This window comes from Podarcis erhardii, assembly GCF_964252035.2.
Source record: "Podarcis erhardii genome assembly, chromosome: Z".
Taxonomy (NCBI): Eukaryota; Metazoa; Chordata; class Lepidosauria; order Squamata; family Lacertidae; genus Podarcis; species Podarcis erhardii.
The window spans coordinates 20,753,659-20,780,971 of NC_138504.1; the positions used below are offsets into that span (position 1 = coordinate 20,753,659).

At 42.6% G+C, this 27,313-nt stretch overlaps 1 protein-coding gene across 1 annotated transcript in view; it reads left to right on the plus strand.

Moving 5' to 3' along the window:
* Positions 1–27,313, plus strand: part of CHM (CHM Rab escort protein) — a 72,243-nt gene that overhangs the window by 22,853 nt on the left and 22,077 nt on the right. Inside the window, exons 6-9 of the mRNA XM_081848045.1 lie at positions 4,066–4,182; positions 6,086–6,206; positions 7,476–7,701; positions 21,884–21,961. Coding sequence (XP_081704171.1) covers positions 4,066–4,182; positions 6,086–6,206; positions 7,476–7,701; positions 21,884–21,961 — 542 coding nt within the window. The remainder of the gene's footprint in view (positions 1–4,065; positions 4,183–6,085; positions 6,207–7,475; positions 7,702–21,883; positions 21,962–27,313) is intronic.

Sequence of the window (27,313 nt, forward strand, 5' to 3'; positions counted from 1 at the left end):
TGTGGCTTCCAGATGACATTGGATTTGAGTTTCCCAAACAATCCCCACACTGCCCCTATAGCTCAATAGTAGAGCATCTGCTTTGCATGGTAGGAGAAAGTCCCAAGTTCATTCCTCAGCATCGCCAGGTAGGGCTTGAAAAGCCCTCTGCTTAAAACTCTGGAGAACCACTGCTGCCCATTCCAGACAATACTGAGTTAGATGTACCAATGGTCTGAGTTGGTGTAAGGCAGCTTCCTATGTCCCCCACATTCCACCTGTTGTAACTGTGGGGGTTTGCTGGCAAATTAAGTCACTCAGTCAGAGCTCTCTCAGATTCTGCAACTCTGGCCTGTTTTGCCCTATCGTGCCCCTGTGAGCTTCCTTTGGATTTAGTTCTAATCAGGCAACCAGCCTCCCCCATCTCTTGCTAGGCCTTACAAAGTTCTCTCCTCGAGACTTTGAGAGTGATGGCATTGCATAAGTAACTTTCTTCAGTGGAGCATTGCTTCTTCTTTTTTAAAAAGTTAAGTCATCCATCTTGTGCTGTGGTTTTTTACATTCATGTCCTTCCCAGAATGTGTAATAAATTTTTAGCTTATATAAAGTGAGCAAAGGTATTAGAAGATTAAGTTTTATGGTTTTAACTTGTAACCGTTGTGAGCACACTGCTTGCTGGGATATTGAGGAAATGAGGACAGTAGTTTAAGCCTCAAAAAAGATGAAAATTGAGGGAGAGAAAATGTATAAAGAATGCATGGAAATAATGGCATGAGCTTCATGAACCTGCATGGAATCACTTTACTTGCCCACCCACCCACTTAGCACAACCAGGGGAACAAACCAGGAAGCCACCATTTACTAGAGCTTCCCATCACCCGCAAATGGATAAGTGTAAGGAAGTTGGTTTTCAAAACTTGGCTGGTTTGGAAGCCATTAACCATAGTTACCAACTGACACATAACAGGACACATTGCAACCTCTTAGTTTGTTTTCCCTGTTTGCACAAAGGGAGGAGCCAAAGAGGTTTTGTACAGGTCAATAAAAGCTAATGCATTGTTGAAATGCAACCAGAATGTACAAGTTTGAAACCTCCAAAAACTGGCAAGTATGTTATGCAGTAGAAATGGAAAGAAGATCTCCAGCTATTTCTTGATGGCATGGATAGCTCCCTTAAGATTCTCTATTTTTATTTATCAAACCTAGGGCACTCCCTGACTTTCAGTATTTTGGGATGGGATTGAGTTGCACCTTGGCAAAATTCAGATTGTTCAGTTGATTTCACACTCTTGGGCAACAAACCTACTTCCCCAAATAATCAGATTTTATGCTTTAAGGAAAGTGAAAAGAAAATGCCCTGGGATTACACTTGCTTTAATGCAGCTCCACCTAACCTCCATGCAAATAATTTGAAATGAATGCTCATTAAATAGCCAATGTCATCTGATCTTCTTGCAAATAAATCAGGATGAATCCTCTATAAACAGATTGGTTGGAAGCACCCTGTGTTCCAGGAAGTTTAGTTCCTAAGGATAAGAATACTGTATAGGAAAAGCCCTGGTGGATCAGGCCAAATTCCCGTCTAGTTCAACATCTTGTTCTCACTGAGGCCAACCAAATGCCTATGGGTACTCTCCATTCTGGCAATTCTAGTAACTTGTATTCAGAAGCATATTGTATTCTCTTTGGTTCTGACTTCAGGGAACCTAACAATAAATATGTCACTTCTTTTGAAAGGATATTGGGTCTTGAGTGCTCTTCCTCTTCCATTGTCCTCACCTCCAGGTAGACCAAACTGGCATTGGTTGCAGCCTCCCTTTATTTCTGATTACCAGATGGCTTGCAGCCTGACTGCATCCTTTCTTCTGCTCTTTTCAGTTCCTTGGCTGCGATCACATTCTCTGCATTTTCCCCGACTTGGCCACAGTGATCCATGCGACGGTCATCTCCAGGCTTGACTACTGTAATTCGCTCTATGCGGGGCTGCCCTTGAAGCTGTCCCAGAAACTCCAGTGGGTACAGAATGCTGCAGCAAGGCTCCTCACGGGGTCTCTGCCATGGGAGCATATTCACCCAGTGCTTTTCCAGCTGCACTGGCTCCCAGTGGAGTACAGGGTCAGATTTAAGGTGCTGCTTTTGACCTTTAAAGCCCTTCACGGCCTAGGACCCTTGTACCTATGGGACCACCTCTCCCGGTATGCCCCACGGAGAGCCTCATGGTCCATAAATAGCAACACCCTTGTGGTCCCGGGCCCTAAGGAAGTTAGATTGGCTTCAACCAGAGCCAGGGCCTTTTCAACTCTGGCTCCGGCCTGGTGGAACGCTCTGCCTCATGAGACCAGGGCCCTGCAGGATCTGATTTCTTTCCGCAGGGCCTGTAAGACAGAGTTGTTCCGCCTGGCCTTTGGCTTGGAGCCAATTTGATTCCCTCCCTCCCTCTCTCTTTTTTTCTTTTCTTTTCCTTCTCCTCCTGCGATGAGGCTACATTTTAATATTTTAATGTTCCATTATTTTAATGTTGTATTTTATTTTTGTTTTTAAGTTGTAATCATTCATCTTGTTTTTATTATTGTTTGTAAGCCGCTCTGAGCCCGGCCTTGGCTGGGGAGGGTGGGGTATAAATAAAAAAATATTATTATTATTATTATTATTATTATTTTATTTTCTGTTTTGTTCATGCTCAGAGGCTCTTTAGCTCATTGCAAAACTGCCCTTCCTCTGCAGATTAAGGTGGCCTTTTGAAGCAGCGCCTCATGAGGCAGCCCAAAGTAAATATTGCACTCCTGAAAGTGCTTGAAACTCACATATTGGTGGGAGTAAACCATCTGGACCCTAGTTCGTGTGTTGCAGATCTGGATACCCAGTAACTCACTATATAAAGCAAGTATAGCCACCGTGGTACCCTCCACCCGTTAGATCACAATTTGCATCATTCCTAGCCAGCATGGCCGGGGATCAAGGATGATGAGAATTCATGATGACTATCCCTGATGTAGATGACTTCTTCTGCCAAAATTTCATGAAAGGATTTGTGCCTCTTCTCTGACTTCCCCAAGGTTTTTCTCTTGACTATTTCAGCAAGAACCTATCCTTCATCCCTCTCTCTCTGCTTCTGGACAACAGTCAAAGCAGCCAGAAACTATGTGTGAGAGAATGTGTGAATTATGTGTCTCCTCCTCCTGGATTTTAGTCTGTAGTAGATTCTCCCCTCCCTCTTCAGGTACGACCTGGAAATTTGAAAAGCATGATTCTCCCACTTACTCGGGCACTGTGGAAAAATCGGAAGCAGCCCTTCCAAATTTCAACTCTTTGCATTTTACCTTTATTCTCCATCTTTTCTTCACCTTGAAGCCTCTGGTTTTGCTTCAAGTGAGCATAGGAGTGAACTTTTCAGTAAGGTAAAGTCAAATATGCAGCAGTTATTGCCCATAGAGTTATGGATTGTAGGGGAGCATCCTTATTCCCCTCCATCAAATCTGGAAGAGTATGTGCCTTTTAATTTAAGTCCTGAACCAAGTAGGAATGACCCTGCTAATAGCTTCACACCCACACTGAAGCTGGAACTTTTGTAGTATATAGTATTAGTATATAGACAAATTCCAACTGCAACAAAATGTTGTTGTGTATCCTCCATCCTGAAAGCGATGCTGCTGTTCCAGCCAACCATTCTCTTAAAGCAAAGTGTTTCATCTTCTCCTCCTTGTCCTCTTTTACTTTTACAGCTGCATTAGGTGGTTGTTTCATTTTACTGGCCGGTTTTATTTTGTTTTTACAGGGTAGTAGCGGTTTGCTCCTTCTACTTTTTCAAGAATAAAGGGGGAAATCTCAAGGCTCCCCCAAGCATGCTGGCATTTACCTCTTGCTTTTCATTGTCCCACTTTGGCTTTAGCTCTGGCAGCATTTACTACTGTTATTCAAAGGCTTAAGATACAGAAGTAGTACTCCAACTGTTATCAAATAAATGACACGTTTAATTTGCAAAAATGTGGAGCCTTGACAGTGTGTTCCTCTTCAACAATGCTAGAAAGAAGATAATTTAAAATTAAGATTGTCTTCAAATATATATATATGTTTTCTTTTTTGCAGTTACTGTACTCCCGAGGATTGTTGATTGACCTCCTAATTAAGTCAAATGTTAGTCGCTATGCTGAGTTCAAAAATGTCACCCGGATTCTTGCATTTCGAGAAGGCAGAGTGGAACAGGTAGGTACTGAAATGGACCTAACTGCAAAAGCTGAGCTTGCAATTCATTTGAAAGTGCAAATTTGACTAACATAAGTTTTTATGTAGGTATAATTCCTTTCACTCTACCACTTTCTCTGCTATACTGTACGTTCTTTCATTCTTGGACTGGTTTGGATATAATGACCAGACCCTGATCTGGCTCGTCTAAGCAGGAACAGCTGCATGTTTTGAAGTGCCTTGAGTAAGATGCTGTAATTGGGACCCCTTTTCTGAATGGGCCCATCTACTCCTCACCACTGTCACTGCTACCCACTCACTTGCCTTCTCCCTCTGGTCCCAATCTTCACAACTTCCCAGAGGAAGTGTACAAGTCAAGTGAAGGTCCACATTCCTCCCCTCTTATCACTGCTTGCATACCCAGTGGCAGTAAGGGAGAGAAGTGGAGCCAGGAGACACCTGGGGTTGGCAGTGTGCCCTCAGTAGAAGCATGGGCTTTGGCACATTCCTAGTGATACCAACTGCTGGTGCAGGCCTGGGATCAAAGTTTCAAGCTCACACACACTGTTTCCCCTCTACCCTCTCTCTTCCCCTTGTACATTCAATAGTTGGAAGCTATGGATTTAAATGGCCTTGTAGTTCTGGTTTGGAGGGCAAGTGCAAACTAAAAGTTTACCAATTCAGATAATAATGGTTTTCCCAGCAAAAGGAGTTGGGAAGGGAACGGGAGTGGAGAAGGCTAGAGGAGGGAGCACATGTACCTGAGGTTTGGGAGTATGTTAAGGAATTGGAAAAAGAGAATTAATTTGATTGGTGCTCCAAATCTCCCGTTCTCACCAGTTGACTGTTGATATAATAAATCTGATATTAGCAACAGATTTCCAAATAGTGCAGTTTTCCAAATTCATTATTTGCATTCAGTTGGGAAGGAGGTGCTAGAGCTTATTAGCAGAACTAAGAAAGGAAATGCCTTCTAATGTAACTCTGCAGTCAACAGGATGCTGACCGGAAAATCACATAAACCAAAATCATAGTTTTTGTGAGGACAATTGTGTCCTTGAAGGACACAATTGCCCAGCATTAAAGGTTGTTTAAAATGAAAGACCATCGCATGAACCAACACCAAGTGTTTGTCTAGAAGAATAGCATATTAGTGGCTTATTATATGGGAGAAGAGAAGTCTAAGAGGCAGCAAACATGAGTTTTTTCAGACATCATGGTGCCCTTGGGCAGAAAAGACAGGAAGTTTGCATTGATCTGATCACAAGTTTATAGGACTAGGAAAGAGCTGCAAGAGATTTCTCAAAAGTTGAGTGATTGCTCAAAAGACAATCCTTAAACTTGTTGAAATAGCCCTTTTTTTAATTCATAAAATCAGGCAGTTTCCCTCTGGAAGGAAGGTAGGTTGTGATCCATGCTGAATCTTCAGAATACTCTGAATTGGCTACGCCTGTGTATAATGACTGTTAGAAGGTGTGACTCATAAGGCAGGCGTAAATGTAATGTCCCCATTCTTCTTTACCATGGCTAAGCAATTGGGCTGTGGAATCCCCTCCCTCTCCCTATGTAACCATGATTAATATTAAACCATGGTTCCCTCTTAATCAGCATTTAAATTTTGAGGAACAAGCCATGGTTCTGAGAGGGCAGGAGGTAATTTGTGCCTGCGAGGCATGGGACCAAGGAAGAAAGTGCAGAATCCTACAGCCTGCTTCAGACCTCCTCTTAAGCATGGTTGAGTTATCTGACTATGGTGTTTGCAAGAGATTACATTTTCACACAGAAAAATCCTGTTTTTAAATTAATACTAAAAGATAATGGTTTTTAAAAAATTGCAGATTTCTCCAGTTCTGTGACACAGATCATTTCCTGGCCCTGACTGTGTTTGGAATGGTGGAAAATAAACCTCCAAATTATATTTCAGGTTCCATGTTCTAGAGCTGACGTCTTCAACAGCAAACAGTTGACCATGGTGGAAAAAAGAATGCTGATGAAATTTCTTACATTTTGTCTGGATTATGAGCAGCACCCTGGTGAATATCAAGGTTTGTACCTATTTGTTGAACAGGAGAATCTCACTGGGCATTTTCATTTGATCTTTAAATGTCTGCACCTTTTGGTTCTCAGATGCTATACAAGATGCTATTACCCCTGATGTGCTGAAGGAAGCCCCATGTGTACAAGCTTTCCATTCACTTTTTTGTTGGGGGACACTCTGGGGCATGTGTGTAGCCTTCCTGATCATTCGAGCTGATGTTGAAGCCTTTGAACATGTGGAGCTCTGAGCATTTCTCCCCCCCCTTTTATAATATTTTTTATTTGGCTTTACAGACTAAAATTTATATTAAAAAGGTAAATAAACAAAGATTTACCTAAATCTCTGTGCTTTCCCCCACCCTTCCATGGGTTCCGTCGCTAGTGCTTTTTCAGCTGCATATTGTAAGTCACTCCAGTTTTTAAGTATCCCATATATCCCTAGTTCTTGTTACACTACAAGTGTTATTCAAATCCTGCTAAAGAGTTCAAGTATTTACAGTGGTCTCCAAGGTAAATTATAAATTTCCCCCATTCTTTGTGGAAATTCTGGTCTTCCTGGTTTCTGATTTTCCCAGTCATTTTCACCATCTCCACACAGTCCATCAGTTTGGTCTCCCATTCCTCTCTGGTGGAACCTTTGTCTTCCTTCCATCTCTGGGCTAAGAGCATCCATCTAAGTGCATTTCTAATCCAGGCAATACATGTGGTTCCAAAGCTGTGAGCGATGATTTTGTTTCTTGAGGCAAGAGAGAACAGCAAAAATGGGGTTGTTGGTTGTTGTGCTTTAAAAAACGGGTAGGGAGGGCTTGTATCCAAAACAGTGTGAGCCAGCATGGTGTAATGGTTAGTGTCAGACCAAGACCTGAGAGATCGTTTCAATTCCCCACTCAGTCATGAAGCCCACTGGGTGACTTTAAGCCAGTCCCTGTTTTTCAGCCTACCTTGCAGAGTTGCTGGGAGGATAAAATGGAGAGAGGGAGAAGAAGTGTGTGTATGACCTTGAACTCCTTGGAGGAATGGTGGGGAACAAATGTAACCAATAAAGAAAAACTCAAAACCATTCCCTAGGCATAGTGTTTGAGTGTTGCCTGGTAGAGTTCGGAGAGATGCCTGAAGCCTAAAAGATGGCTAACACAGTATCTGACACAGTACAGTCCTTCTGTCCTTGTATTGATTGATTGACTGGCTGGTTTTTGTTGTTGTTGTTTTGTTGCTGTAGTTGTAAATAATTATCCGGAACGAATAATGCTTGACTTTTATTTTATTTCCCGAAACAGGTCACAAGGACTCTAAATTCTCAGACTACTTAAAAACCCAGAAGTTGACTCCCAATCTGCAGCATTTCATATTGCATTCCATTGCAATGGTCTCGGAGGTTGACTGCTACACCATAGATGGCCTGAAGGCGACTCAGAAGTTCCTCCAGTGCCTTGGGCGTTACGGAAACACTCCCTTCTTGTTTCCTTTGTATGGCCAAGGAGAGATCCCACAGTGCTTTTGCCGGTAAGCAACGTTTTATTTCTTTTCTTTTTAAAAGGCCATTCAGTTGGGAATACTAACTAATCTGATTTAATTCCTTTTAGACACTTAGCTGTTTTCATTTCCCTGTGTTTACATGTTTGTACGTGGAAAATAAAACCTTTTAAGAATTCAACGCTTCCTTAGGGCTTCTTTTGTTTAGCGGTGAATCGTGTAGAAGAACGGAGATGGTAACAGTATATTAAGCTTGTGGCTCCTCCCCTCCCCCCATCACAATAGCCTATGAGGGACACTCGCACCCCTGTGGACTGATCCAATCCCTAAAGCTCTAGTACATTGGTTTCTATTATTAATTCATTAACTGGAGCTTTAAAATATGAAACTTTAATTTGGAGCTGTCCCTTGGGAGCAGTTAAATGTGGTGTTGCAAGTCATCTTGTGTCTCTCAATTCAGTTTGCAGCCACCGTCTATGTGTTTTCCTTTCCTGCCAGTAAAATTTTCTTTTCCTACCTCTGTCCCATCAAGCCTCAAAGCAGCTTTTTGAAGGTTCTCCATAAATATAGAAAGTTGCTGTGTGGTGCAGGAATGACAGCCTTATGTTTTGATGTGTGATACTTGTCTCTTACAGTCAATGGGTAGCCTTTGTGAAATCCCTGTTTGTGTCCAGAGGTTCTCAAACTGTGCCCTGTGGTCCACTAGCAGTCCTTGAGCTGCCCTTAGGTGGCTCATAGAAAGGTTGTGGAACAGCTGAAAATACCCACACCTTGCTCTGAATTTGCTTGGGTTTTTTCCCCTGCTGATGGAGATAAACTTCACCAAATGCTGCCTACAAAACCAGACACATACCCATTGTATTAGAACAGCAAGACTACAATCATTTAAGATATGACTTATGTAAGTTCATTGATTTGCACAACAACAAAAGGTGTGTGTGTTTTTAAGTGGTGTGTCAAGACCCATGGCAGCTTTCAAGTGGTCCAGAGGAAAAGTTTGAGAATCACTGCCCTAACCTATTTTAAAGGGTGCTTTGGGAAAGCGGCACAGCTCAGAGGTAGAGCATCAGCTTTGCATGCCCAGAGTCCCAGCATCTGCATGTAGGGCTGGAAAAGACTCTCGTCTGAAAGCCTGAAGTGCTGCTACCAGCGAATATAGACATTGTTGTGCTATATGGATCCTGACTCAGGAATATATGGAGCTGTTTTTTAACTGAGTAGGTTCCAGTGGCTGAGAGGCTATACTGCCATTTGGCAACTCCTTGGAGGAAGGGCAAGTAGCTCTAGGCTGAAGGGGGTCCTCTGATGTGTCTCTCATGTCAGCAGGCAGGCAGGCAGGCAACCAGCCCCTGTCCTCCTATTTCTTTCCACCAGACATGAAGGGTAGGTGAGGTGAGGCCTACTAAAGGACCAGGAGGGTGGCAGCAATTGTGCTTCCACAATGAATGCTAGGCTGCTGCGGTTCTGATTGCCCATGGTGCACCAGAGTGACATAGCATCAGGGACATGGTAGGCAATCACAATGGTGGCTGCCTGGCACTTATTGGCGTGCCAGAAAAGGGAGACCTGGGCACTACTGGCAGCTGTTTAAGGATGTTGGTGCTGCATCTGGTAAGAAGGCCCGGTCTTATTCAACATCTTCAACGACTTGGATGATGGACTCAAGGGCATCCTGATCAAATTTGCAGATGACACCAAACTGGGAGGGGTGGCTAACACCCCAGAGGACAGGATCACACTTCAAAACGACCTTGACAGATTAGAGAACTGGGCCAAAACAAACAAGATGAATTTTAATAGGGAGAAATGTAAAGTATTGCACTTGGGCAAAAAAAATGAGAGGCACAAATACAAGATGGGTGACACCTGGCTTGAGAGCAGCACATGTGAAAAGGATCTAGGAGTCTTGGTTGACCACAAACTTGACATGAGCCAACAGTGTGACGCGGCAGCTAAAAAAGCCAATGCAATTCTGGGCTGCATCAATAGGAGTATAGCATCTAGATCAAGGGAAGTAATAGTGCCACTGTATTCTGCTCTGGTCAGACCTCACCTGGAGTACTGTGTCCAGTTCTGGGCACCACAGTTCAAGAAGGACACTGATAAACTGGAACGTGTCCAGAGGAGGGCAACCAAAATGGTCAAAGGCCTGGAAACGCTGCCTTATGAGGAACGGCTAAGGGAGCTGGGCATGTTTAGCCTGGAGAAGAGGAGGTTAAGGGGTGATATGATAGCCATGTTCAAATATATAAAAGGATGTCACATAGAGGAGGGAGAAAGGTTGTTTTCTGCTGCTCCAGAGAAGCGGACACGGAGCAATGGTTCCAAACTACAAGAAAGAAGATTCCACCTAAACATTAGGAAGAACTTCCTGACAGTAAGAGCTGTTCGACAGTGGAATTTGCTGCCAAGGAGTGTGGTGGAGTCTCCTTCTTTGGAGGTCTTTAAGCAGAGGCTTGACGACCATATGTCAGGAGTGCTCTGATGGTGTTTCCTGCTTGGCAGGGGGTTGGACTCGATGGCCCTTGTGGTCTCTTCCAACTCTATGATTCTATGATTCTAAGGTTAATTGCCTTGCATTAAATATGAAAAATATTTGTTTAAAATGCTCTCTTAGCGCACAATCAATTAACTTGGAAGGTAGCCGCTTCCTTCTTTAAAGATCTCAACTTGTAATGATTCTGTTTCTTATGTACCGGACCACCTTTGCCCCAGTTTGTGTTGCTAATTCTAAGCAGCGTTTCTAAGACTTCTAGGATTAGTGTTCAGTCAGTCTTCCAAGTGGTAACATCTCTGCCTATACATCATACCCTACAATTTTTATCGCCAGGTTATCAGAATAAGGTGTCACTTGTCCTGTGATTTCTAACCACCTCTTCATATTCTGTTTTAATGTAACCCTCTTAAGCGTTTCTTGCAGTCAGTTACCCTGTGTGTTCTCATCAAGGCTACTGTTATAAATGGCAGGTATGCATATTTATGTGAATGATTCAAAGACATTTGTAAGTCATATCCTTCCATTCTGAATGAATTCTGCATAAACTCTACAAGGCTTACTAGAACTGTGGTAGTCCCTTGAGTGAATAAGATTGGTCCTTATTTCTGAAACTGCTCTCAGTGAATGGGATTCTTTTTCATGCTACTATGTAACTTTCATATGCAAGGTTCACATTTTTGTTTTCAGAGCTTATCAGAATGAGATTTATGCAATAGAAACTGGGTTTGTGATTTTGCTTTTTATCCATGGTTTTACAAATATACCATTTCTTTCTGATGAATGGATGTTTGTAAGATCAGTAGGTTGGATTCATAGGCTCCCTTCCTCCATCGGAAAGTTTTGATGAGAACCTTTGGATCCAGACTAGGGTTTCTTAATAGAATAACCTGAAAATATGCTTGGTCACAGAAACAAAACTCTTTCAATCCTTTATAACGGGTGCATAATTTTTCATCTTTGCTTTTGTTCAAAACAGCAACTTTGGACCCCTTCTAACTTGGGTAATTACCAGCCAGTTTTAAATGTTCTACTCTGGTGCTCAAGAGCATTGTAGCAACTCTGCTTCAAAGTCTGCTTGGATAGTGCAGTTCCATTTCAATCAAACTATGGTTTGTTGCCCTAGTAAACAACTTGTAATGGGAGACCAACAGTGGTAGAATGAGCCTGTTAATTCTTCTGGATTTATCAGCAGCTTTCAGTATTGTCTACTGTGATATATGGTTTTGATTTGATTGGTTGGCTGTATTGCTATGCTGTATTGCTGTATTGCTGCAATGCTGTATTGCTATGCTGCTTTCCATTCAAATGAATACTGATGCTGCTTACAAACAATTGATAACAATAACATCACAAATACAGCATAAATCATATTCTGTAATTAACAAATCATCAATAAAACAAATACAGGTTGGAGGAGTTGCCCGTTGGTGACCAGGGGCCAGGTGGTTGGGACTGGCTGCAATGGAACCACCCAAGGATAGAGCAACAGGCAGAAAGCCATCACCCAGGCACTCTGGGCCAGCCTCACCTCCAGATCCAGTGCCACTCCTTGCACTGCTCTTTGCCCATGACCTGGATGACTCTCCAGTCCCCAAGGAGGCACCTGCTGATCAGTCTGACTGAGCTGGCACTGACACATTCTCCATTGCTTAGGACATGGAGAGATCCATGCCACTGCAAAGAGACCACTCAGGTTTAGCCCACCCAAAGGCATTCCTGTTTGCTTGCCCAGTCCAAAGATACGTCCCACTTGCTTCACTGAAGCAGTACCTGTCCCACTAGTTTATAATAGGAGCCAAGGGTGTGTGTGACTTGTTGGATCAATGTTTAGCTTGTTAGGCATGTCTTGCACCTGCTGTGCCTTTGATACCTGTTTTGCTTATGTATTGTTGTGATTGAGCATTAGAGCTTTTAGTAGAAACATCTGAGTTCTCCATCCAACAGTTATTATGTGGTCCTACCTTGCGTCCCATGCTTTTTAAACATCTGCATGAAACTTCTGGGCTGAAATGTTATCTGTATGGTGATGACACACAGCTCTATCTCTCATTCTCATCTTAAAGGAAGTAGGACTGGGTGGTAAAAGTAGGACTGTAGGACTGAGTGGTAAAAGCTTGAATGAATATAGGCGAGATAGCTGGCTTCATAGCTTGGAATAAAAAGCTCAGACTATCTTGTTTGAAGCTTAAGTGCATGGAAGATGTCAAGGATGATCATAGATCATTGATAAGATGAACATGTTTGGCAGGCAGAAGGTCCCATGTTCAGTCCCCCACATCTACTGTTAAAGGGATCAGGTGGACATAACCTCTGCCTGGAGAGCTGCTGCCAGTCAGAGTAGGCAGTACTGGATTAGATGGACAAATAGTCTACCATGGCATAAGGTGGTTTCCTATGTTTGCTATTTTCTGAACTTTGCATTGCTTTTTTATTTTTTTTAAGCAGCATGTTTATCGTTAAAAGAAATTGTTTGGTTTCAGCATTTTCTATTCTTAGTTTTGCATTGATGACAGATATAAGGGTGTGGATAGCACCGTTGTGATTGGAGTTGGCTGGTGTGCCCCCCTCCCTTGAGAAGAGAACCTTAGTTTGGGACAAACATCAGTGAGGTGAGATAATCCATCACTTCTGAGCCCTGTTCTCCAGTGATGGATGGATAGATTGGTAAAGTAACTCAATAATCTTCATTTTTTTTTCTTCTCGGGTTATTCACAGATCAGTGAGCACTGTCGTTAATAAAGCTATGGAATGCTTTTGTGTCCTTGCCCATATTATTTCTCAAGTTTTGACAGGACAAGACTTTTAATTTGAAAATAACCTTTGTGTTGAAACATGCCCTCCTAAGCATACAAAGTCCTTTGTGAGTGTGGCACTCCACGATCCCATGTTGAGCAGTGAAATCCTTCTCGCAAAACATTGTTTGGAATAATTCTAGCATTTAAGAAATAGCTGCTGGCTTGCAGATGTTGAAGCTCTCAGAGCTGAACTGGATGCTTGTTTTGAATATATCGGATAAATGCTCTGATCATGATGCAGAAGTTGGTGCTATTGATTTCAATGACGCTTGCTCTCATGAAATGAGTGCAGGGCAGCTCAAATCCCATTGAAGCTATAGGAGGCTTAACTGCACTGTTTAGAGCATCTCCACTGAAATTCCTTCTAGAAAGTTCAATAATTAAGAGAGCCCATGTGGTTAAGGGACTAGGACCAGCAGGAGTGAGGTTCAAACCCTTTTTCAGCTTTGAAGCTCCCAGGGTGACCTTGCTCTGGGCTCTTATTTCTCGGCTTATTTTTATTTATAACATTTATATCTCCCTTCCTCAAAGGAGCTCTGCAGCATACATGGTCTCTGCCCCACCTATTCTCAAAACATCCCATGAGGTAGATTGGGCTGAGAGAAAATGAGCAGCCCAGGGTCACCTGATGATAAGGTTTTTGAACCTGAGTCTCTTTGGTTGCAATCCAACACTAACCACTACACCACACTAGCTCTTGACTTGGTTTGTGGAGATAAATATGAGAGTGGGCCCATGGGCGGAGGAAGGGGGGTGCGGTGGGGGCGGGCCACCCCAGGTGTCACTACTGGGGGGGGGGTGACAAAATGCCGGGCAGCACTCACTGCAGGGCCTGCAGCACACCCGAGCCACACATCTCTCCTGGGAGTGACATGGTGGCTTGGGCACCCGCAGGCTCCATACTGCCCCATGCTGTAGGGCGGCTGAGTGGGAGGAGGCAGGCAGACTCCTCAGAGGCCCCGTGGAGCATCCTGCCCCGGCTGGCCACACCCCTGGGAGCAGGGCACGTGTGCCACCCCAGGTGCCCGATCAACTTGCTGCGCCGCTGCGTGGGGCAAGATAAAATACATATAATGTTGCATACTCCTTGAGGCAATGGTGGGATACAACATGCATTATTTCCCCCCCCCATTATTATTATACTGCATAAAATTAATCACGGTGGTTTGTATATGTAAAATACAGTAGCAGCAAACCTATAAAAACTTGCATGTTCTTACTTTCAAAATAAAAAAAACCCATAAATAGATGTTCATTTACGTAACCTGTTCTCTGAGGGAGTTGGGTTGCCCCACTGAAGGAGAGGTGAGGTGAGGTGAGGAATGGGCTGCCTCCCCACCTCTGTTTTGGGTCCCATATGCAGTTGGCATGTGGGCCCCCAGCAGATTATCCCAACAAAGTGTTGTCCTCAATGCAAAAAAGTACCCAGACCTAGGCTTTTGCTGACCTCTATTTAGTTACTTTGTTTCTTTTAATGCTAACTTTATTGGCATTTTATTAGTAGCTGGATCTTCCTTTGTCTTGCTTTAGTTCCTTTTTTTGTTCCTAAGAGGTTATGGTCACATCTGCACCATAAATTTCACACGCTCTTGCACCACTTTAAGAGTAATAGCTTCCCCTAAAGAATACTGGAAACTGAAGTTTGTTAAGGGTGCTGGGAATTGTAGCTCTGTGGGGGGTGGTCTCCTAAGAACCCTCAGCAAATTACAGTTCCCAGGATTCTTTGGGAAAGCCTTGTCTCTCAAATTGTTACAAAAGTGCTTTAAATGCGTGTTGTGATTGTGATCCGAGCTGTTCAAATCTAATCTCTGATGTGAAGTTGCTGAATGCACTTAGGCATGCCATGCTTCCTCATTCTCAGTACCTGTGTCTGTAATATTGTTGATAGTAGTTAATAATGACTTACCATGCGCAGTTGTTGTAACTAGATAATTATCTGCCTACAACTAGATAATGCGTGTGTGGTGTTTTGTACAATTAAAAGCGCTTTGTTGTTGCTTTCAGCTGCTTTTTGTGAGCGTTTTGGAGATCTTTGCTATAAAAAGGATAGCAAATTTGTTATCCAAACAAAGCATGTGTGTTTATGTGTGTGGTGAGTTAAAAATCAAGATGTCAGATAGACATCTGCATTCCCCCCTCCCCAAATACTCAGGTCCAGGAGTATCACATCACAGTAGCATAGTCCTCCTGTGGCAAAAGATGCAGTAACCCTGAAGCCTCTTTCTTTCCTTGTAACATTAGTGTTTTAATTAAAGAAAACAACCAGTTGGAGGCAGTTACTTTCTGTGAAATGTAATGAAGATTTATTTTAGGGAGTGACCTTCACTGTATTAGCTCCAACAGTAATCAGTAGAATTAATAGAATAATCAAATTATATACAAACTCATAAATCACTGTGAATGTGCTGTCAAAAGTTCAGCTATTAATGGGGTCTATTGTTTTGCAGCTGTATTTGAAATTGCAGTTGCTGATTCCTTGGCTTGATAGGAATTGAAATGGCATTTAAAGGCTAGAGATGATTGGGGGCGGGGGGGGGGGCGGGAAAATACTAGGCCAAAATTTTTCGCAACTGTTAATTTAGCTGTAATGCAGTTTGATGTCACCAGGGCAAAGTTGAAACACAGTGCGTAACAGGCGCGATCTTTCAGCAAAACCTGAATTATTGGCTGAGACAGTAGCCAGTTAATTAGAGGAGAATCAGTTTAAACGTCTGTCATTTAGGGTTAATAGTATCAGAGTTACCTTGTACTTTGGTTCTAGCCAAATCATCCTATTGTAGAATAAGAAATTGACAAGACAGTTTGCTTGATTTTCATATAGATTTCGACTTTTAAAGAGCATTAGAGAATTAATTCCAAATTGTTTCACCTGTCTTATTTCATATATTTACTACAATTACATACTGTCTTGTTGGCATGTAATCAAATGGTTATGGAACAAAGGCAAAAAGGGTGAGATGGGAAGAGGAAAAGAAGCAAATCTGGTACCAGTTCTTACACTGTGTTACATAGGAACCAAATAGAAATTGATCCCAACCAAATTAGTAATGAGGGCTTTGGTGTTTCACCTCTCCCTCTGATACAGCTACATCAGTGTGCTGGTGTAGTCAATAGATAATAGATATTATTTTTTTTAAAAAAAATATTTTTTATTAAGGATTTTCTTGTTTTACAGAAGTGTAGTGCCTCGTATTTTTTTTTTCCTTCTTCTTCCATGTAACATTTTTACAAATCCGTTTCATTTGTTGAGGCATTAGGGGGAGAAGAAAACAGAAAGAAAAAAGAAAGGGGGGGTGGGGAGAGGGAGGATGGATGGGGGTGGGGTCGGGTGGCGGTGTTTCTATTATGTTTAATGTATGTAGAGTTTGGTGTCAGCGTTGCTTGTGTTGTTCACTTGTGTTCCTTTGGTGGTGAGAGAGGTTGGGGTTGGCTTAGGGTGTGATTGTTTGCTTGTGATTGGCTGTGGTGATCTTTGTTTTCGTGTGTGAGTGAGGTGGGTGGGTGTTTTGGATCAGGTTAGCCATATTGATTTGTATGCTGTTGGTGGATTATTGTCATTGTCCTGTTGGGCTGTGTATGTGATAAAGGGGAGCCATACCGGGGTGAAGGCGTCTTCTTCTGCTTGTCCCCGTGTCAGTTTCAGTCTATTAGTTAATTTTTCTAGTAGGGCTGTTTCCCATACTATTTGGTACCATTGGTCCATGCTTACTCCTGACAGGTCTCTCCAGTGTCTGGTTATGATGTTTCTGGCTGCTGAGAGCAGGTGGGTTATGAGTTCTTTGTGGTGTAAATGGGCATTGTTGTCTTGGAAGATGTTTAGTAGGGCCAATTCTGGGGTGATGTCTATTACTTGCTTAGTTATTTTACATATTTCTTGTATGGCTGTTGTCCAGAATAGTTGAATTTTGGGACACTCCCACCACATGTGGAGGTATGTGCCTGTGGAGGTGCACCCTCTCCAGCATTTTGGTGAGGTTCCTGGGTGTATTAGCGCTAGTTTCCTTGGTGTTAGGTACCACCTGTAGGTGAGTTTCAGTGTGAGTTCTTTTCTTTTCGTTGATATGGATTTAAAGGGGGGTTTAGACCACATTCTGGTCCATTGAGTGGGGTTAATCTCATAGCCTATGTCATTCTCCCATTGTTTTTTCATTGTGTCTAGGGGATTTGCGGGATTTTGGAGTAGTATTTTGTATATTGCGGATACCGTCCCTTTACCGTTTCCCTTTGTTGTTAGGAGGAGGTTTTCAAAGGTTGTCAGGGGCCTAGTTGCTGCTGATTTTACTGTTGGGTTGTTTAAGAAGGCATGTAGTTGGTGTTGTGTTAACCAGGTCATTTGGGTGTCTTCTAGTCAATAGATAAGATGGCAAATTGTTCGTTTTCATTACAAACTGAAATGTCATGGCTAGAGTATTGGTCAAGGACTAAGGAGACCTGGTTGTAATCAATTTTACATCATGCAATTCACCTGGTGATCTGGGATTGCCATACTCATCATTTCTCAGCGTAACCCAAATCATAGGACTGTTGCAAGGCTAGGTAGGAGGACAAATTACATGCATGGGACACAGCTGTAACATAAAAATCCAGGAGGTGGAGCTCAACATAGCACTAAGGAGATAGTTCCATCACCTCAGGTATTTGTGCCTGCCTGATGGAATAATTTCCCCCTCCTCCCCCTGCACTCTGTTCTGAGGGTTTCCCCCACTTTTCAGAGCAGATTTGGAGAAGTCGCAGAGGCAACATGGGAAAGAGAATGGGGGTGAAAGTTCCATTGAGCTAGCAGGAGTCTTTGTGTTGGCTTCCATTAGCAGCAACATCTTAGTTGCATCCTGCCCAGGATCTCCATGGCTTGTATCTAATTCTAGACCCATGGAAATTAATGAATAGCTTAGTCCCATTAATTCCAATGGGTCTACTCTGAATAGGACTTGGTTGAATACAGCCCTATAAGTCTCTAGGAGCCATTGAAATTCCTTGCACTGCAAAATGTTGTTGGCAGGGAGCTGCCCTTGCTATTGAAGTGAACAGGAAATCCTGAACACCAGGGTAGCTTTCCAGATGTTGCTGGAGTACAGTTTCCATCTTTTGTAGCCATGGACCATATCGGTGACCTTGCAGTACACACGGGATGTTAAACAAGATTTCCACCTATGCTCAAATGCCCATTTGCAGAATTGAAGCAGGCACAGCCCACTTCAAGTGCCCACCCCCTGCCCAGATTCTGTTCACTCCCCATCAGCCCTACACTGCTGGATATTTGTTTTATGTGTGTGTGTGTGTGTGATCTCCATTTAATAGATTAGCAGGGAGTTGCCATGCACTACTCAGAAATCTGTAGAAACCAAATAAAAAGAAGTTATTTTTTAATGAATCATGTAACTTGTGAGTTTGAACCCATCATGCCAAAAAGTGGATAAAATCATGTCAAAGTCACATTTTGGTCCACCATATTGAATCAAAATAGCGCCTAACATTGACAGAGACCACTGCACCCACTTTGGGAACCCTTGTGCCAAGTTTGGTGACAATACCTCAGTAGGATACAGACTTATGCCCCAAAGCGAGTGAAGTCATGATTTTGGTTCACCATCTTGATTTAAAATGGTGGCTAGTGTCAACAAAGACTTCTCCCTCCACCTGGTAACCCCGTACTGAATTTGATGACAATATCACAAGAGGTGGTCAAACCTATAGAGAACAATTGGACAGGCGGGCAGGCAAACTACTTTCCAAAAATATATAGTAGATTAGATTAAGATACCCACTTTATGTGACCCATCCCAGAGTCTTTTATAATAAGCTGTTTTGTGCATAAGTTGTTCACATACTACAGTCATGCCTCGAGTTGAATGCGCTTCAAGTTGAGCACGTTCGAGTTGCGCTCCATGGCAACTCGGAAGTAACGGAGTGCGTTACTTCCGGGTTTCGCTGCTTGCGCATGCGCAAATGCTCAAAATGATGTCACGCGCATGCGCAGAAGTGGCGAAAAGCGACGCACACACGCAGACGTGCCGTTGCTAGTTATGTTTGTTTCTAGATACGAACAGGGCTCCGGAAACGGATCCTGTTCGTATCCAGAGGTACTACTGTACTTCTCCATTCATTCAATGCTGGTGTCTTATTGTTGTTTAATGGTAAGCCACCTCAAACTCACAGAATTGCAAAGCAGGGTAGATATTTTAAAATAATATATAATATTTGCCCTTGCGATTAACATGAAACCTCTGGATTTGCCAGGTTTGGTATAAATACTGGGCAATTTGCATTCTGCCCTTCCCTGAAGCTTCATGTGCTTCATTTATGCCCCCCATCCTCCAGCAACTATCTCAGGGCTGCACAGTAGGAAGGGTTCAGTTCAGAGTTCAGTTATTAATAAATAATGTAATATAGTGTAGCATAATATGTGCTATCTGTGTGTGAAACATACACAGAAACATGTTTAAATAAATTCCAAGTACAATACTGTGCTGGATATCTGTTCTACATATTGATTCATCTAGATGCTGCGTAAAAACCTCTAGGGCTGATTTAATTGAAAAATTGACCGTGCCTCATTGCTTCTATTAGATCTTCACTCGTTAGTTTACCGTTTTTAGACAAACATTTGTCTAATAAACACACATGTTTAGCTGGCTGTATTGAATTGCCAAACACCCTGTCTCCAGTTATGTGAGCAAACAAATCTAATTGATTTTCCTATGGAAATGTTATTCTTTTTGAATACACACACACACACACACACACACACACACACACACTTTTAAAGAAAATACTCATTTATTTCTTTGGTGCCTCTTGGTTTCTCCTGAGCATTTTCTTGTGTGTGTTCAGTTTCTTAGCTGTTTTAACTCCCTTTCCCCCTGTTTTGTGACCTTGCCCTCAACTGAGAGAGAATTGTTTGACTCACTTTTTAAAAGACATCATCCACGTGTCTTGATCACTTATGAATGGATCTGATTTTCATTTTCTTTTATAAAATCAGAAGTGAATGGCCACAGAAATATTAGTATAGGAATGCTGTTTTAGGGTTAGATTTATTCTGGTAGTGCAGAGAGGAGCAAAGTATATGGCAAAGTTATCTTGGCCAGCCCATTTTATTATGGCATGCAAGCCGCTCCATCTGAAATGAACTGCTATTAAAAGGTGCATGGCTAATGGTGATTGGATTGTGGGGGCAGGGTGGGGGAGAGGCAGGGGTTTGGTTGGGTGGCTGGGGAGGTTTGATGGGTTGAGATGGTTATAGTGGATCCTTGCCTGTTTCTTGGGCCTTGCTCAGCTTTGTTTTTTAAAAAATCCATAAACAAAAATAAAATAAATGAATAAATGAAATATTAAATAAGCTCTATCTTCCCATCAAGTAATGGTTTCTTAAGAAGTCTAGAAAGATGCAAATTGGCATTTGCACTGCAGTCCTTGACACATTTACCCAGAAATAAGTCCCACTCTGTTCCATGGAGCTCACTGCTAGGAAAGCATGCATAGGATTGTGGTCTTCATGTGGCTTTTAGTTACATAACGTACATCATGAATTGTTTTTAATCATTGCAAGCTACCTTGTTTAGAGAAGATAGAATTCATGCCCGCCAACATTTCTCTGATGAAAATAGGGACTATTCCAAAATGATGATTTTACTATTTATACCCCACACATCTTACTGGGTTGCCCCAGCCACTTTGGGCAGCTTCCAACGTATGTAAAAACATAATAAAACATTAAAAATTCAGCTCTACCTCATTTTCAAATCAGAACCAGAGAAGGCGGTGAAGGACCTGTGTGAATGCCTGGAGGCGGTTGAAGGATGGATGGCAGCTAACAGATTGAGGTTGAATCCTGACAAGACAGAAGTACTCGTTTTGGGGGGACAGGGGGCGAGCAGGTGTGGGGGACTCCCTGGTCCTGAATGGGGTAACTGTGCCCCTGAAAGACCAGGTGCACAGCCTGGGAGTCATTTTGGACTCACAGCTGTCCATGGAGGTGCAGGTCAGTTCTGTGTCCAGGGCAACTATCTACCAGCTCCAACTGGTTCACAGGCTGAGAAACTCCTTGTCCATAGTCTGTCTTGCCAGAGTGGTGCATGCTCTAGTTATCTCCCGCTTGGAATAGTGCAATGCACTCTGCGGGGGGCTACCTTTGAAGGTGACCTGGAAACTACAACTAATCCAGAATGCGGCAGCTAGACTGGTGACTGGGAGTGGCTGTCTAGACCGTATAACACCGGTCCTTAAAGACCTACCTTGGCTCCCAGTACGTTTCCGAGCACATTTCAAAGTGTTAGTGCTGACCTTTAAAGCTCTAAACGGCCTCGGCCCAGTATACCTGAAGGAACGTCCCCACCCCCATCGTTCAGCCCAGACACTGAAGTCCAGCTCCAAGGGCCTTCTGGCGGTTCCCTCACTGCGAGAAGTGAGGTTACAGGGAACCAGGCACAGGGCCTTCTCGGTATTGGTGCCTGCCCTGTGGAATGCCCTCCCATCAGATGTCAAGGAAATAAGCAACTATCTGACTTTTAGAAGACATCTGAAGGCAGCCCTGTTTAGGGAAGTTTTTAGTGTTTGAAATTTTATTCTGTTTTTAGTCCTCTGTTGGGAGCCACCCGGAGTGGCTAGGGAAACCCAGCCAGATGGGTGGGGTATAAATAATAAAATTATTCTTATTATTAACATTAAAAAACCTTCCCTATACAGGATTGCCTTCAGATGGCTCAGGAGTCAGATAACTTTGTATCCTCCAACATTTCTCTAGTGAAAATAGGGATGTCCTAAGGAAAAGCGGGACATTCTGGGATCAAATCAGAAACCAGGATGGCTTCTCTAAATCAGGGACATCCGTAGAAAATAGGGACACTGGGAGGGTCTGGGAATTGAAATTTATTTACATCTCATCCCTCATTTTTTTATTTTATTTCTGATGTTCTTCTAGGATGTGTGCAGTATTTGGCGGTGTCTATTGTCTCCGCCATCCTGTGCAGTGCCTTGTGGTGGACAAAGAAACTAGAAGGTAAGGCTAGCAAGAATTAACCTTTCTCTGCTTTTTATATAAATATATATACACAGAACTGCAAGATGAAAAATGCTGGAGTCAATTTTTTAAAAATGGTTCTTCAAAGATCTTCCTTGGTATTAATAACACATCAACCTTGATTAAAAGTAATTTGTGTATAGGTCCTCCAGAACAAGGAAAGTGGGTTTAGAATATAGAAACTAAATTAATTTCCCTGCGATATTACTGCAGCCTCCTTCCTGATCACCCAAGCTTGGAAGACAAATCATTTCGGTTGCCGGGGGTCTGGTGATGAGTGATGTTAGTTTTCCTTGTGGCCTTACCTACTCTAATTGATTTTCATCAGATGACAACAAAGCCCTCTGTTATTGCATTTTTAAAAATGAAGCTCACCCAAAGACTCATCAGATTAATCTTTGCTGATAATGCATGTCACTCTAAGAGAAAAGGCTTTAATGAGTTTTTAGGTAGATTGTTGTCATAAACTATGCTGCCCTCTTACTGTAGGATGAATTCTTTTTACAATAGTATCGGGCCTCTGGGCAACTTTTTAAAAAGTTGGATCAAAATCGGCTGATTTTTTTTTGCTGTGGGAATGGAATTCACTCCTGTGAAAGGGTCTATTAGAAAGAATGTGTTGGATCCAGACTTATTCTGCTTAGAGGAGACCTACCAGAATCAGCGGGACGTCTGCCATAATGAACATAAAGCCCACTGATCTCAGTAGGTCCACTTTAAGCATAGCTAAGTCTGAATCACACACAGCATCTGCATGTGTTGGCTAGACTTGTGACTAAATGCTCATCAGTGTGTGTGTGATGTACTACAAGCTAGGCTTCCCCCAACCCCACTTAATTAAGCAAGAGCAACTCATGCACAATTTGCTTGCTTGACAGCCTGCCAGCTAAATGCAACAACATCAGTTAAGGAGAGATAGTAGTTCAGTGGTACTACATGCTTTGTGTGTGGCAGGTCCCAGGTTTGATCTCTGGCTGCTGAAAATATACTGGAAAAACTGGCAGCTCAGGGAGTAAGGCAATGAAAAGTTCAGTGACCTCTGATGTTCTGCTTAGATAGTCTTCACCTGTAGAAATAGCCTTTGCCAACACTGCCCCCTCCCCCACATTATCTAGTTAAAGGAGATGAGGTTTGCAGGACCAAGAGACATGTCTGCCTAGGACCTTGGGCAACTAATCCCAGCAAGCATTGGCAGTAGTGGCTTAGACAGACCAGTGTTATAAGGACTTTTATGAGCAACTGGTGGAGTAGACATATCCTTTATTCCAAGTAAAGCAAGTTGATGGGAAGGTTGTATGCCTGTTTTATATATTAAATTCAATTCTTTAAATACCAGAACCAAAAATAGGTAAACAGATTTGTAAAACCACCACATATCTATGTAAGACCCAGTCTCCTCGCATCCCTCAGGAGATGGTGGACTCTCCTTACCTGAACGTTTATAAGTAGAGGTTGGATGGCCATTTGTCATGGATGCTTAAGTTGATATTTTTGCATTGCATGGGGTTGGACAATATGATTTTCAGGGTCCTTTCTACGGTTCTATGATTCTGTGTTGATTCAGTCACCCATGCACCCATACAATTAAGATTTCTACAGATGTGATCCACATGGCAGTGACTGGAGTGATTTTGCTAGTTGTTTCCACCTACAACTCAAGAGAAGGACAGTGGAAGAGGGTTGAGACGGCCACCAGTTTAGATGGCTTTTAAAGAGGATTAGACAAATGCATGGGAAATAATGGTTATTATTTAGATTTTTAAAATTTGTTAAATTTCTATCCCAACCTTCCTCTCAAGGGAGCCCCTAATAGCTTTCTTCTACCTCCACTGTTGGAAACAGCACATCCTCCAGTTGGTGAGGATCACAAGTGGGGAGAGTGCTGTTGGACCCTAGTTTTGCTTGCAGGCTTCCCATTGGGTCATCTTGTCAGCTGCTTTGAGAACAGGATGCTGGACTAGATGGGCCTTTGGCCTGATCCAGCAAGACGTTCTTACGCTCTTTTGTCCTATTGAAGATGGAGAAAAGGAAGATTGCTTACTGTTCACGTTATATATGATGTCGGGTGCAGGGCAGCAAATGTGGGTTTGTAGTCACCGCTGATTAGTGGTTCCAGCAACCTCCTTTAAGTGTGCTGTGCTAGGCAAGGTCTTTGCAAGGGCCAGTGATCAGCCAATAGTTAGTACTTGCAAAGCCCTTGCCTAACAGCATGCTTTAGAAGTCCATTGCTGTGCTTGCAAGCTGATGTTTTTCCTCTCTATTTGCAGGTGTGGTTTGAATGCAAATGGGCTTCAAAGGGGTACTTTGAAGCTGTGCTGTCATGTCAGTGCCAACTGGCACTGATAGTATGCCTTCAAAGAAGCTCAGCCTTAATTGGCACTGAAAGTTAACCCCTCAGAAGTTGTCCCCTGTCATAATGACATCAGGTGATTGGCAGGTGGATGGCTCCACCTACCTGTCACAGTTGGCCAACGAGGGTTGGGGCAAGATAAGTATCTGGCCAGCTCCCCGCATGGAAGCGGGGAGACTGAAAAGAAGAGGAGGATGCCACATCAGCCTCACAGATAAATCCACCCATGTTAATGGCACATCTTGTGCAGCAGGGTCTTTTCACAGTGACCAGCCTGATGCCTGTGGGAAACCTGCAAGCAGGAGTCAAGCACAAAAGGACTCTCTCCTTCTGTGGTTTCTAGCAACTGGTATTTAAAAACATTGCTACCTTCAACTGAGGAGGCAGAGCATAGCCATCATGGCTAGTAGCCATTGATCGCCTTCTCTTCCACGAATTGGTCTAATTCTCTTTTAAAACCATCGAAGTTGTCTATCCCACTGCCTCCTGTGGGAGCGAGTTCCATTAGTTCATCTATGCACTGCATGGAAAAAAATAATTTCTTTTATCTGTCTATAATCTCCCAGCATTCAGCTTCATTGGATGTCTCTGAGTTCTGGTTTTATGTGTGTGAGACATAAACTTTTCACTGTTCACTTTCTCCATGCTCCTGGCCCATCACCATCAGTTCAAACCCCACAAGTGCATGTGAAATAAACATGCACCACATTACACTTGTTTTCACTGAATTGCATTTGCCATTTTACTGTCTATTCACTCGGTTTAGAGTGGTTACTAGCCATGAATACTGTGCTTCCCATTTGTGGCCTATTCACATTCTGAAAGGGGAAAAACAACTTTTTCCCTAGTGTCTGAAAACTTCCTTATGTGCTAATATAGAGCTAACTGTGTTTAGGCTGCTTTATAGATTGATTTTGTGTGTATATATATTTCTGACGCAGAGGTTCATTCTTAGGTTTGGGCAGAGGAGATTTGGGTAAGATTAGTCCTTCAATGAGATACTGGGAAAAGGTGGCTTATAGCAAAGGAAATGAAAAAAATGTTTGTCTGGTTACCTTTAGTGTAACACTTATTTTGAAGCGTAACTTCCATTTTTTTAGAGGATGTCATGTGACAGATTACAGGAACGCTCAGAAAGAATGCTCTTGTCACAAAGATTTAACTCTGTGCAAGGCATGTCCTGCAGTTTCTCTGCCATTAAATCACTGAAGCTGACATAACATGGAAGCAATGGAATGGCACTTCCTGAGATTAAGTAAAGTAATCATAACCTTTTTATATGAACTGCATCATATTGCTTTCATGCAAAATGACAAAAGGTAGAAGGCATCTTGAGGACTAGCGTTAATGGAAGATCAGAATCCCACAAGTATTGTTTCTTTCCTAATTTTCCTGCCATGGGTTGAAAATTTTGGGGGCGTACCAAAGCACACATGGAGCTCTTTTCAAACTGGGTCATCTCATTCTCAGCAATGATGTTGAACACTGCATGCTCAAAGGCACACAAGAGCTTTTCCCAGCATGAGGAATGAGCATGAGAGAGAAAGAGAGAGAGAGAGAGAGAGAGAGAAGCTCCATGTACATTCCACCCCCACCCCTTTGAGCTCCATGGGTGTTTAACTATGAGCATGGAACACCCCACATGTCTGGTCTGCCCCATTAATTTTAATGGCAGGAGTGAATTGCAAATGCAAAAGGAAATTGGAACATTTTCTTCCATTGAAGTGAATGTGGAAGCCCTTGCGGACACAAAGAGCCCTAGGAGCGTTAGAGTTCCCATGGCCCTAGGAAATGGTTGTGTGAGGCACATAGCAGATCAGGATTTGCAGCAGGTGTGAGGAATCTTTTGTCCTCCAGATGTTGCTGGACTACCACTCCCATCAGCCCCAACAAGCATAGCCAATGGCTAGGGATTGTGGGAGTTGGAGTTCAGCAACGTCTGGAGGGCCAGAGGTTCCACACACACAATTTATAAGTTTAGCAGTCCCTGTCTTGCCTCTTAATTATCTCTCCAAGACACAGAGCCCTGGATTATTATAGATTATGTTTATGTGCCCCAATAAGTGAGGATGTGTAGCTTTATATCTTAAACAAGATGCTGAGGAGGGAAATAGGAGAAAAAAGGGTTTTTTTTCATATACAGCATTCTAGTTAAAATAAGGGGGATGGGTTTGTTTTGTTTTGCTAATGCCACTGGATACCCATCAAATTTGTTGCCTGCTTTGCTTGTGAATGAGAATCTCCTCATGACTTTTGCCTTTAGGGGGACGAAAATTGAATTTCTGCTCCCTATAAGCTTCCTTTCCTTTTTAATTTTGTTTCTCAGTTCTTTTATGCTGCATAGATCTTGCTTATGTGGCTCCATTTGATAAGATTTAAGGTATTTTAATTTACGTCTGTATATTTTGAGCAGGCCTTACATTAAAAATAATTGCCCGCATTTTACTTCTAGCACAGTTTTAAGTGCGTTTTCCAATGAAACAATCCCGGCCTCCAACTGAAGAGATGTGACAAATGTAAATTTATATTTCCATAGTAAAAAAAAGATATAGCAAACACTGTAATTTACATATCTTTCCTGAAATATTGCATAGTGGCTTTGTCAGTGCTGGTAAGTCCATTTCAAGGATGTCGCCCTTAGTCCATTAGTTTGGATAATGAGCCCTATAAAGTACATTTATAACTGGTGGCACTTGGCAAGGAGATGGATTCTAATTTTCATCCTTTTATCTAGACACATTGAAGAAGGTCAATGGAGGGTTCTGTATGATTCATTGTCCTAACACATATCAGATGACAAAGACCTGATAATGTCATTGCATAAGTGTTTTCCTTATTTGAACGTGGCACTAGAAAGAATTCTTCTGCTGATTATCCCTTTTGAAGTAGAAACCAGTATTAAAAGATGTGTGCATACACTCTCCCTTCCTACTTTTTGGATAAAACCTTACTGTATGTCCGACTTGTTAAGCATCACTGAA